The sequence below is a fragment of the Polypterus senegalus genome, chromosome 7 (genome assembly GCF_016835505.1).
Source record: "Polypterus senegalus isolate Bchr_013 chromosome 7, ASM1683550v1, whole genome shotgun sequence".
NCBI classification, from domain to species: domain Eukaryota; kingdom Metazoa; phylum Chordata; class Cladistia; order Polypteriformes; family Polypteridae; genus Polypterus; species Polypterus senegalus.
In genome coordinates this window covers 4,826,485-4,838,780 of record NC_053160.1, presented here as the reverse complement: position 1 = coordinate 4,838,780, position 12,296 = coordinate 4,826,485, and the positions used below count along the sequence as shown (strand labels likewise).

Below are 12,296 nucleotides of genomic sequence, written 5' to 3'. Positions count from 1 at the left end.
CACCTAACTGTGGTGTATCACACCTGAGCTCAATTTCCTGATTACTGCCACACCTGTTTCAATCAAGAAGTCACTTCAATAGGAGCTGCCTGACACAGAGAAGTAGACCAAAAGCACCTCAAAAGCTAGACATCATGCCAAGATCCAAAGAAATTCAGGAACAAATGAGAACAGAAGTCATTGAGATCTATCAGTCTGGTAAAGGTTATAAAGCCATTTCTAAAGCTTTGGGACTCCAGCGAACCACAGTGAGAGCCATTATCCACAAATGGCAAAAACATGGAACAGTGGTGAACCTTCCCAGGAGTGGCCGGCTGACCAAAATTACCCCAAGAGCGCAGAGACGACTCATCCGAGAGGTCACAAAAGACCCCAGGACAACGTCTAAAGAACTGCAGGCCTCACTTGCCTCAATTAAGGTCAGTGTTCACGACTCCACCATAAGAAAGAGACTGGGCAAAAACGGCCTGCATGGCAGATTTCCAAGACGCAAACCACTGTTAAGCAAAAGAACATTAGGGCTCGTCTCAGTTTTGCTAAGAAACATCTCAATGATTGCCAAGACTTTTGGGAAAATACCTTGTGGACTGATGAGACAAAAGTTGAACTTTTTGGAAGGCAAATGTCCCGTTACATCTGGCGTAAAAGGAACACAGCATTTCAGAAAAAGAACATCATACCAACAGTAAAATATGGTGGTGGTAGTGTGATGGTCTGGGGTTGTTTTGCTGCTTCAGGACCTGGAAGGCTTGCTGTGATAGATGGAACCATGAATTCTACTGTCTACCAAAAAATCCTGAAGGAGAATGTCCGGCCATCTGTTCGTCAACTCAAGCTGAAGCGATCTTGGGTGCTGCAACAGGACAATGACCCAAAACACACCAGCAAATCCACCTCTGAATGGCTGAAGAAAAACAAAATGAAGACTTTGGAGTGGCCTAGTCAAAGTCCTGACCTGAATCCAATTGAGATGCTATGACCTGCATGACCTTAAAAAGGCGGTTCATGCTAGAAAACCCTCAAATAAAGCTGAATTACAACTATTCTGCAAAGTTGAGTGGGCCAAAATTCCTCCAGAGCGCTGTAAGAGACTCATTGCAAGTTATCGCAAACGCTTGATTGCAGTTATTGCTGCTAAGGGTGGCCCAACCAGTTATTAGGTTCAGGGGGCAATTACTTTTTCACACAGGGCCATGTAGGTTTGGATTTTTTTTTCTCCCTAAATAATAAAAACCATCATTTAAAAACTGCATTTTGTGTTTACTTGTGTTATATTTGACTAATGGTTAAATGTGTTTGATGATCAGAAACATTTTGTGTGACAAACATGCAAAAGAATAAGAAATCAGGAAGGGGGCAAATAGTTTTTCACACCACTGTATCTATCTATCTAATGTACAAATAACACACCAAAAATAAAGCACTGAAAACACACAAGAGTAACACAAGAGATGCTTTTCACAGTGAGAGGATGACTCTGGTGCACCACAGACAGCATTTACTCGCTTGCTGTATTTTTTCACTTCGTGCGCAGTCTGATCGTAGAAGCCTCGTTCAAACTCCGGATTGAATTTCTCTCAAATTTAGCGTCTGACCTCTGGAACGTTTGAAGTTAGAATCGTTCAAAGTACGAAGCATCACTGTGATACTGTCCGTGCGCCAATTATGTAACTAAAGGGGTGCACTTACTTTTGCCACATGTAAAAATTGAATTTATGTTTATTTAAATTAGACAATGGAGTAGAACATGTAAATGCGGCCTGATGTTTGTTATATTACATCACCTTTATCTATGGATGATGTTTCAATGAAGATCAAATCTTTGTTTGTCTCACATATATTAAAAATGAGAAAGCATTTCATGGGGTGTACTTACTTTTTCACATCATTGTGAAAAAGCTCATTTTTCAACGTATTTTCTACGTATGTATATGAAAAATCCTGACTTAGAGTGGCAAACCCCAAACTGCTTCTTAGGTTCTTCTTCTTCTTCTTCTTCTTCAGGTGGCTCCTAACGCCTTGGTCACCATGCTCTCGGACCTGTGGAGGTGGGGTGCAGAGTCGGAGGGTCACTTGCCACCAAGAGACAGCAGACAGGTTGTCCGTGACCCTTCCTGCTGAAAACTGTACATCTCTTGGGAAGCGGCCCACCGACCTACAGCCTTGTAACAGGATGTCTTGTGCAGAATGGACCACGTCTGCTTGGGGCCAGGTAAGCATACAATGACCGAAAGATTTGTTTTTATATCTTTTAATATCTGTTCTGATCGTTGGATGTTCAGCAACCTTACAATCTGTGTGTAAAAACCGTCTCAGAAGCTACTGGTCAGTGGGAAAGAGGACTGAGAAAAGGAGCTGAGCGAGATGGCCGACGTCTTTACTTACCTCGCTTGTCTCTTTAAGGCAGCAGGGTGTTATGTTTGTCCTGAAGAAAAGACAGCTGGGTGCCAATCATATTCTGTGCCACCTTCACCACTCTCTGCAGTGAGCCAAGCAGGTGCCCACAGCAGGACGTGATCAGGCCATTGGGGATGGACCCCACTACTGTCATCTAGGGGAGATCATGAGAAATGGCGTCTGAGGACGTGGGGGTGCCTTTTTGACAAAAGAATGGAATATGTTGTACCCACTTAACTCTTCGAGTGTGGAATATTTTTTTTCCAATAAACGCAGTTTTCTGAATAACACACAAAGGAATGGTTTCGCACAGAAATCCACATAAAACGGTTGGTGCTGCATGGCGTGGCAGGGGGTTGGCAGCAGCAATCGCAATCCGGTTTGTACCTCTTGTCGTTGCAAGTGGCGGTCCTACAGCGTTCTCCTTTCCACTTTGTTTCCAAGGGGCAAACATTTAAACAGACACACAACAGACTACATAAACGGGACAACGCTACAAAAGACGTGACTCGCCACAAAACACATTCATGTAGCACCGCCACACTGTAGCCAGAACCTGTTTGGCAGCACAGTCAGCTGCTGCTGGCACCTCACATTTGTTTTCTATCACTTGTATCAAAATCAGAGTCCAGTTCAGCGATGATCTGCAAAACGTTGTCCACGGAGTCGTTTTCTTTGCTCATTCGCTTCGATCTCTCACCAGATGTGGATGCCATTTTTGCCGTCGTTTGCTTCTCGCTACTCACGTGAGTGCAGGGAAATCTCGGGCAAATCAATGAAACTGACTGTCCTTCTAGCAAACAGGAGTCCAACTAACACATAACTGCAGATTTTGTCAACTGTTTACAGTCCTTTACCTCCATCAACTCCCTCCTTCGGGCAAAAGTCAACATCCGCCCTGAAAGAGTATTAGAGATGGTCGCTGCGAGAAGTTTAAAGTTGCCCACTCTATCAACCGATAGCCCTCCAGTGTAGATGACAGTGTAGAGCAAGTTCTGAAGTCTCTATACACCCTGATGTCCACGTTGTTGTCTTGGCCCAACTTTGCTTCTCCTCCGTAGGCCATCTCGTCATTGTCGGTGTCACCAGCAGATCTACTGATGGACAGGAAACCGTGTCTGCACGTAGTCACAGCAGGGTGCCCAACACGCTGTCCCATATTGAGGGCCACCTTGGAGGACATGATGCTGAGGGCCAGTTGGTGAGGAATTCCCAAACCAGGTTACAGTACATACAGTAGGACGGTGACGAGTCCCAAATTCTGAAGTTTTGCTGGTCCAACAGTGTGAAATGCTGTGCTGGTAAATTTATAAATGGGGTTTTTATGTTTGCCGAAAAAAGTGAGGCAAACTTTGAATAATGGATGTGACCAGGGGCCTCATGTAAAAACGGTGCGTATGCATAAAGATGTTGCGTACTCCCGTTTCCACGCTCACATCGCGATGTATAAAAACTAAACTTGACGTAAAGCCACACACATTTTCACGCCAGCTCAGTCCTTGGCATATGCAAGTTCTGCCCTTGGCTTTGCAGACTGACAGCACCCAGCGTCAAAGCAGTGCTACTGATCCTGTGTGGTTTCCCTTTCTTTTTTAGATCCACATCCCTGACATGGCTTTATAAATACACTGAACTTAACCGCATATTGTTTATTAGTTTAAGGCATCTGATTGTAATAAACCAGTAACAATATAATGGTCCACAGAATGGCCAAACTATTCTAAATACCATAGCTGCTTTAGCGTTGTTACTCTCACTGCACCTTCTTCTAGCTCTTCTTTCAGCTGCTCCCATTAGGGTTTGCCACAGCGGATCATCTTTTTCCATATTCCTCTCACTGCACCACTCGGAGTATTTATATCATTATATCTGAATGTGATTCACAGCTCTAGAGCAGCTGATTGGAAAGAGAATAATCGGGATACAGCATCAAGCACACCCTGCCTCAGCCACGCTGTCTATTTGAACTGCTGCTATACGGCAAATGCTTCAAAGCCTTTCCTGTACGGACCTCGCAGTTCACAAACAGTTTCATCCCAAGAACTCTAAACGCACTCAATCAGTCCATCAAGTGCTCCTTGTAGAACTGTTAATACTTATAAGTACAATCACCTCACTGTAAACTTGCGATACAGTTATAATATCGCACCACCTGAGCACCTTTATAAAGCGCGTATTTACATATGATGGCGATATTTAAGGTGAAATACAGCAAAATGTTTATTACATTATACAGATAAAATGTTAACATCATTTAAATAATCTATATTGTTAATAATTAAACATGTGAGGACACGGTGGACAGCAATAGCGATGATCTGGCGCTCCGTTCACGGATTGTTCCTGCCTTGCGCCGTATTCTTGCAGGGCTGGCGCGACACTGGATGGATAGGTGGATAGAATAATTAAACACGTACTACAAAGATATTTCAATATTTCTTAAAAGTTTTGAAGAATCGGCACTCTAAGCTTACAGATTGCTTGACATTTATTACTGAGATGATTGTGTGGCGATTGGTTACTTGGAGAAAGAAAAGGAAGGACAGGAATTAGGTTAGGGTTAGGGTTTGTACGTTTGAGAGAGACAGTACTGCTGCAATAAATTATTTTATCAAAGGTCGCTCATGGCGCAGCAGCAGCATCTTGTGTGAGACATGAACAATCACTGTGCCATCGTGTTCCCATGTTTAATAACGTAGTTTAACTCCTATTATCATGAAAATGATATCACGTATACATCTCAGTATTTGAATTATTCAGAGAGCTGTGATATCACGAATGTAATGGATTCTGTGTCCTGTCGGAGGAAGAGAAAGAACGGAAGCACGCAGTGATTCACACACACAGAGCACATAGAAGATCACATACAAAACAAAGCATTTAACGTGCTACTATAGTTACGATGGGATTTGAGAAACTGGTAAATTAAATTATTTAAAGATGAAGTGTATGATGTTCTACTTTAATGACAAAATAAACCACATGATTAAAGTGGAAATTTCGAGATTAAAGTTGACATTTCGTGCTTTTTCCCCAACTATGTGCCTTTTTTTTTTCCTCTGTACCCTAATAAGCTTTCATATGACACTCAGACGGTGGGTTACGACTCACCTTTTCACGGCGACTTTGATATCTGAATACTTCTTTTTTTATTTCGGGCACTGTGCGACTTTGTGAACTTGAACTTTCGAGTTTCTCTGACACACTATGTCACTCGATCAGCTTCCTTTTGTTGTTTATCTCACTCTTTAAACTAATAGTACATTTTTCTTTGCCTCCACTTGATATTCGCTGAAATTCTTCTATTTTCCCCCCATACTTTTGCCATTGTCTTTTCACAGAAGGCTGAGCTTAAGGGTGATTTATATTGATTTGCATATTCAAAGAGGCGTAATTCTGGGAGGAGTTGGGGAGTGGCAGCAGGCGCGTGCATGTGCGTTACTTTTCACACTGACTGGGGTTTATGGAGCGAACGAACATGGAAGTTGCCGTACACACAGATTTATGCTTCTGGATTTCTTTGTGCATACGCACATTTCTGCTTTTGTCCATATGCCATGTTTTAGTGTGAATTCTACACACGGCGTTATGCATGCGGCCCCTGGAGAGGAAATGTAAAAAAAAAAAATACAAGCAAAAGATTGTTACCAGGAGTCTGTCCTATCTATCATCATCACCTTAACACTAATCAAAAAAACAAAGCCGAAGACAGGAAAAGATCCTTGATCCTAATAATTGTCAGGTCCTGGCTGGGGTTCAAAGTCTCCTTTCATGTTCGTTTTTGTGCCGTTTATGTTAATGTCTCCTTTGTTGATTATGTGCATTGTCTTTTGGTTTTTCACATATCTTTAAGCCACCTGCGTCGTGTCCCATGTGCTTTGTGGGCAGGACTACCTGACTATCACCACCAAGAAAACCCAATAAATCTGTAGGATTTCCCTTACTTGTTGCCTAAGTAGTACTTCAGAGGGTGTAGTAACACAGTCTGTTCCGACACACAGAGAGAGTTTTTAAGTAATCGACACAAGTTGGGACACCTGTACAAATTGTTTGCTTCAACTTGAAAGGCTTCATTTCCTTCAATAGCTGCAGAACATCTGTAGGTCGTAACCTGTTAGTTGTTTCCTGAAGAAGGCCCATTTGTCATATTCTGAAATGTCCTTTTTTCCCTTCAGTTTTTGCTAACCCTAAACCTCAAATTTAAACCTCCGGCAGTTAACTGCTTACCCTTTTCACCATTTTAAGCCATTGATTGCATTTAAACTGATTAAATCCGAAGAAAAACAGAGGTGTTCTAACACTGTTGACCGGTTGTGCACATCCCTCTATCCATCCATTTTCTTAAGCTGCTCTTCCAGAGCAGGGTCACGTGTTTAGTGGTCATCAGGAATAACACCTGGAGAGGGCGCTAGTCATCCAATTACACAAGTGTACAAATTACAGCATTATTATATTTTCTTTTAACTGTGTCATATTTGTAAATGTACAGTGCATCTGGAAAGTATTCCCAGCGCTTCATCACTTTCTCCACATTTTCTTATGTTCCAGCCTTATTCCAAAATGGATTAAATTAATTTTTTTCCTCAGAATTCTACACACAACACCCCATAATGACAATGTGAAAAAAGTTTACTTGAGGTTTTTGCAAATTTATTAAAAATAAAAAAACTGAGAAATCACAAGTACATAAGTATTCACAGCCTTTGCTCAATACTCTGTCGATGCACCTTTGGCAGCAATTCCAGCCTCAAGTCTTTTTGAAGATGATGCCACAAGCTTGGCACACCTATCCTTGGCCAGTTTTGCCCATTCCTCTTTGCAGCACCTCTCAAGCTCCATCAGGTTGGATTGGAAGCGTTGGTGCACAGCCATTTTAAGATCTCTCCAGAGATGTTCAATTGGATTCAAGTCTGGGCCACTCAAGGACATTCACAGAGTTGTCCTGAAGCCACTCCTTTGATATCTTGGCTGTGTGCTTAGGGTCGTTGTCCTGCTGAAAGATGAACCGTCGCCCCAGTGTGAAGTCAAGAGCGCTCTGGAGCAGGTTTTCATCCAGGATGTCTCTGTACATTGCTGCAGTCATCTTTCCCTTTATCCTGACTAGTCTCCCAGTTCCATCCCCACAGCATGATGCTGCCACCACCATGCTTCACTGTAGAGATGGTATTGGCCTGGTGATGATCGGTGCCTGGTTTCCTCCAAACGTGATGCCTGGCATTCACACCAAAGAGTTCAATCTTTGTCTCATCAGACCAGAGCATTTTGTTTCTCATGGTCTGAGGGTCCTTCAGGTGCCTTTTATAAACTCCAGGCTGGCTGCCATGTGCCTTTTACTAAGGAGTGGCTTCCGTCTGGCCCCTCTACCATACAGGCCTGATTGGTGGATTGCTGCAGAGATGGTTGATGGTTGTCCATCTGGATGGTTCTCCCCTCTCCACAGAGGACCTCTATAGCTGTGACAGAGTGACCATCGGGTTCTTGGTCACCTCCCTGACTAAGGCTGTTCTCCACCGATCGCTCAGTTTAGATGGCCGGCCAGCTCTAGGAAGAGTCCTGATGGTTTCGAACTTCTTCCACTTACGGATGATGGAGGCCACTGTGCTCATTGGGACCTTCAAAGCAGCAGAAATTTTTCTGTAACCTTCCCCAGATTTGTGGCTCAAGACAATCCTGTCTCGGAGGTCTACAGACAATTCCTTTGACTTCATGCTTGGTTTGTGCTCTGACATGAACTGTCAACGGTGGGACCTTCTATAGACAGGAGTGTGCCTTTCCAAATCATGTCACATCAACTGAATTGACCACAGGTGGACTCCAATGAAACATCTCAAGAATGATCAGGGGAAAGAGGATGCACCTGAGATGAGTTTGGAGCTTCATGGCAAAGGCTGTGAATACTTATCCATCCATCCATTATCCAACCTGCTACATCCTAAATACAGGGTCATGGGGGTCTGCTGGAGCCAATCACAGCCAACACAGGGCGTAAGGCTGTGAATACTTATGTACTTGTGATTTCTCATTTTTTTTATTTCAATAAATTTGCAAAAACCTCAAGTAAACTTTTTTCACATTGTCATTATGGGGTGTTGTGTGTAGAATTCTGAGGAAAAAAATGAATTGAATCCATTTTGGAATAAGGCTGTAACATAAAATGTGGGAATATTTTCCAGATGCACTGTATATATGATGCTCTGCACTATAGGAAAAATGAACTGAATAGAAGTTCTGGTCAAGTATTCACTCTGTTCATTAAAATTCGATCCAGAAGGGATGAGAAAAGAATGTTTTTTGGGTTTTTTTGTGGTATATTAAAACACAGCGGGTCAGAATTCTATTCTCACTGATAGCAACCACCATTCTAAAAATATCAAAATGTTTGGCAGTGTCATAGGAGACATGTTTAAAAAATCCATAAAAAGGAAGAGGAAAGAGTGCAGCTTTCAGAAGACGCACAAAGTGCTTTAATCGGCAGCATTGAGTTATGTTTGTGCGCCACATCCTGAGGTGGCTGGAGAGTAAAAGAGTGCAGGAAGAGCGAAGGTCATCGCCATCACTGGGTGATGTCACTGCTGATGCCCATCCCTGAACTATTCATCAAACCACTTTCTGTGTTTCGTTCTTTTATTGAAGTGCCACAGGGAGCTGGACTCTGTCATAACCCCGGATACGAGACCCCAGGCCACCACAGCCTAAAACTGCTCACAGACCACCAGTCGCACGTCTCGAGAGTGCGGGTTCAAACGGCAGACCCCCGTTAGAAAGCTCCACTCACACACGGGGAAAACACGGAAGTTCTAGACAGGCAGTTTGTAGCGGTCCGGTGCCGCTAAGATTCACACCGTCAAAGAGACGTTGATGTATTTATTTTTTTGGTGGAGATTCCAGGGACGCTCCCAGCCTTGGCCCGACCCGCACACACTCACAAGAGACAAAAAAGCAACCGGTAATAAAACAATTACAGAATGTATTAAACACAGTATAACTACACGCTAAATGATCCCACCCCAGTCCCCTTACGTACGTATGTACAATAAACACAAACAAAAACCACACACTATAAAGTCCATGGAAAATGGCAACGGATGAAATGCAATGATGGAGGGCGATAGTCCAGAGATCAGCACGTCGAATGGGAATGTAAAGATCAGTCCTACTGGTATTTCCTGATAAGATGAAGACGGACGAATGGAATCAGGAGCGCTCCTTTCTTCACAAGCTATATAAATAAATGTTGTTGTTGTTGAAGATGACAACAAATCCTCAGACAGTCTTCATGTGCAGAAAGACACCAGACAGACCAGAGCCCAAAACAAGAGGCGATCCTGTATCACTGGTATCACTGGCCCCCTTTTAAATGCCGTGCCGGCCTCCTTGTATCCAACAGCCCCTGCACCCTCAGCAGATGACCAATCAGAGCCACTGCAGGGACTGCTGGGAGCTGAAGCTTCTATCCCCAGTAGCACCGCTACACAGTGACGGGGTCAGGAATTGAACGCGACACCTCAGAGCTACACCATGTAGGATGGATTAACCTCCTTAACGTGACATTTGTTTCTTGAAAAACTAGGGGGCTCCGCCCCCTGCTCGCTTCACTCGCCCACCCCTGTGTTTGGTTTACCGGAGATACAATTTAAAGAGATTGTTATTTTCATGGGAATTGTTTCATATACGTTGTTTTTCACTTTTACTTGAAAACTTTAGTTAAAAACAATACTTGTCCTTTATTTCCGGCCCCGGGCGTGGTTACATCTCTTTCTCGCAGGACGTATAACGCCGTTTGTGTTGTGAAGGGGGCGGCGGCTGAACGCACACTTAAGATCTTGCTGTCGGATCTGCTGCAGGCGAGCTGCGCATCAATCATTTTAAAGCCTGTTGTGAAGGGGGGGGAGGCTGAATGCACGCTAAGGAGAAGCCGTCGGATCATCTGCTGGCTTCCTGCTGCGTGTTCTGTTTGTCGCGCTGCACGTCAATTATTTTAAAGCCTGTACGGCAGCTGTCCTTTTGCCACTTTGTGTCTCTGCTGCTCGCGTTATTACATGGGGGGCTGAACGCACGCTAAGGAGAAGCCGTCGGATCATCTGCTGGCTTCCTGCTGCTGGCGAGCTGCGTGTTTTGCTTGTCGCTTGTCGTCGTTTAAAGAGCTGGGAGCAAGTTAAAGTTTCTCTCGCAGGACTTCAAATTGTCTTCCGAGACAATCACGCCTCATCTCCCTAGTCTCCCTCCCCAAGATTTTTTTTTTTTTATAATAGAGAGAAAGCATGTAATAATATATATGTAAAAAAAAATAGTTTTTAAAAACCACACTTATATTACGTTAAAAAGTGCACTAAAAAGTAAAAAATAAGTCTCTCACACATCACTTGTAAAACAAAAGCGTGGCCACTTTTGCTAATATTTTATTGATTGATGAAAAGTGATGTATGAGAGACTAATTTGTTACTTTTTAGTACACTTTTTAACTTAATATAAGCGTGATTTCTAATTAAAAAGTCTTTTTTTTAACATATATTATTTTCAATTTTTTGTCTTGGGTTTGTTTTTCTATAATTTTGTAATCGATATTTTAACACTTCCTTTGACATTTATATGCACACATCTTCATCCATCCATCCATTATCCAACCCGCGTACGGGCATGGCAGCTGTGATCAGACTGTCATGTGTGACAATTGCTGTCACTAACTTTCCTTCTTTTTTTTTTCTTCACAGTGCAATGGAGAGTGCGTTGGGCTGAGACAGTCGACACAACACCGACAGCTCTTCTGCCAGATGAAGACTGGCATCCCGGTACCAGCCAGTCACTGCAGTGGCCTGCCCAGGTAATGGCATCCAGAATTTTCGTACACTTCCCTTTTCTGGTTTGGGGTGTAAGAAGTGCTCAGTGTGTAAGTGTGGCCTGACGCCACACTTTGGCATTTGTGAGATGTACCAGGTCTGTAACTAGTTTGTCTGCTCCCACACTTTTACGATTAACACACACACAGATCCTGGTCACACAAGTACACTGTGTGCACAATTATTAGGCAAGTTGTATTTTTGAGGATTAATTTTAATATGGAACAAACACAGTGCTATCAGTCAATCCAAAATGTTAATAAACCTGAAACCTGAATGTTTCACAACGGAAATGTGAGTGTGAACATCATCAGGGGAATACATATGTGCGCACAATTATTAGGCAACTATTAGTGTGCAGATTTATTATGCAACTAAAGGAAAAATGAACATGTTCCCATCTCACTTGTTTCTTTTTATCTGTTATAGTGAGAATAATAAACAAACACCTAAAAATTTACAAATAAACATCTCTGACATTTCAAAAAAAATCAATCAGTCAATCAATGACCAATATAGCCACCCTTCTTTCCAATAACAGTCATAAGCCTTTCCATTCATGGAGTCTGTCAGTTTCTTGATCTGTTGACGATCAGCTTTTTGTGGAGCAGTGACTACAGCCTCCCAGACACTCTTCAGAGAGGTGGATTGTTTTTCTCCCCCGTAAATCTAGCGTTTAAGAAGTGCCCACAAGTTCTCGATAGGGTTTAGGTCAGATGAGGAAGGGGCCATGTCATTATTCCTTCATCTTTAAGGCCTTTACTGGCTGGCCATGCAGTGGAGAACTTCGATGCAAGTGATGGAGCATTGGCCTGCATAAAAATCATGGTCTTCTTCCTGTATCACTGTTTGAAGAAAGTGTCTTCGAAAAACTGGCAGTAGGTTTGGGAGTTGATTTTGAGTTCATCTTCAATGCAAAAGGTCCAACTAGCTCATCTTTAAAAATACCAGCTCATACCAGTACCCCACCTCCACGTTGGAGTGGAGCTCTGTGCCCATTACTGATCCACAGGTCCATCCATCTGGTCCATCAAGAGTCACTCTCATCTCATCGGTCCATAA

The 12,296-nt window shown here is 43.0% G+C and overlaps 1 protein-coding gene across 4 annotated transcripts in view; it reads left to right on the top strand.

Annotated features, from left to right (window-relative positions):
- LOC120532289 (ADAMTS-like protein 1) overlaps nt 1–12,296 on the top strand; it is a 447,743-nt gene that overhangs the window by 421,959 nt on the left and 13,488 nt on the right. For all 4 annotated transcript variants that reach the window (XM_039758167.1, XM_039758166.1, XM_039758168.1 and 1 more), the window contains 2 exons: nt 2,005–2,212; nt 11,109–11,218. In XM_039758167.1, coding sequence (XP_039614101.1) covers nt 2,005–2,212; nt 11,109–11,218 — 318 coding nt within the window. The remainder of the gene's footprint in view (nt 1–2,004; nt 2,213–11,108; nt 11,219–12,296) is intronic.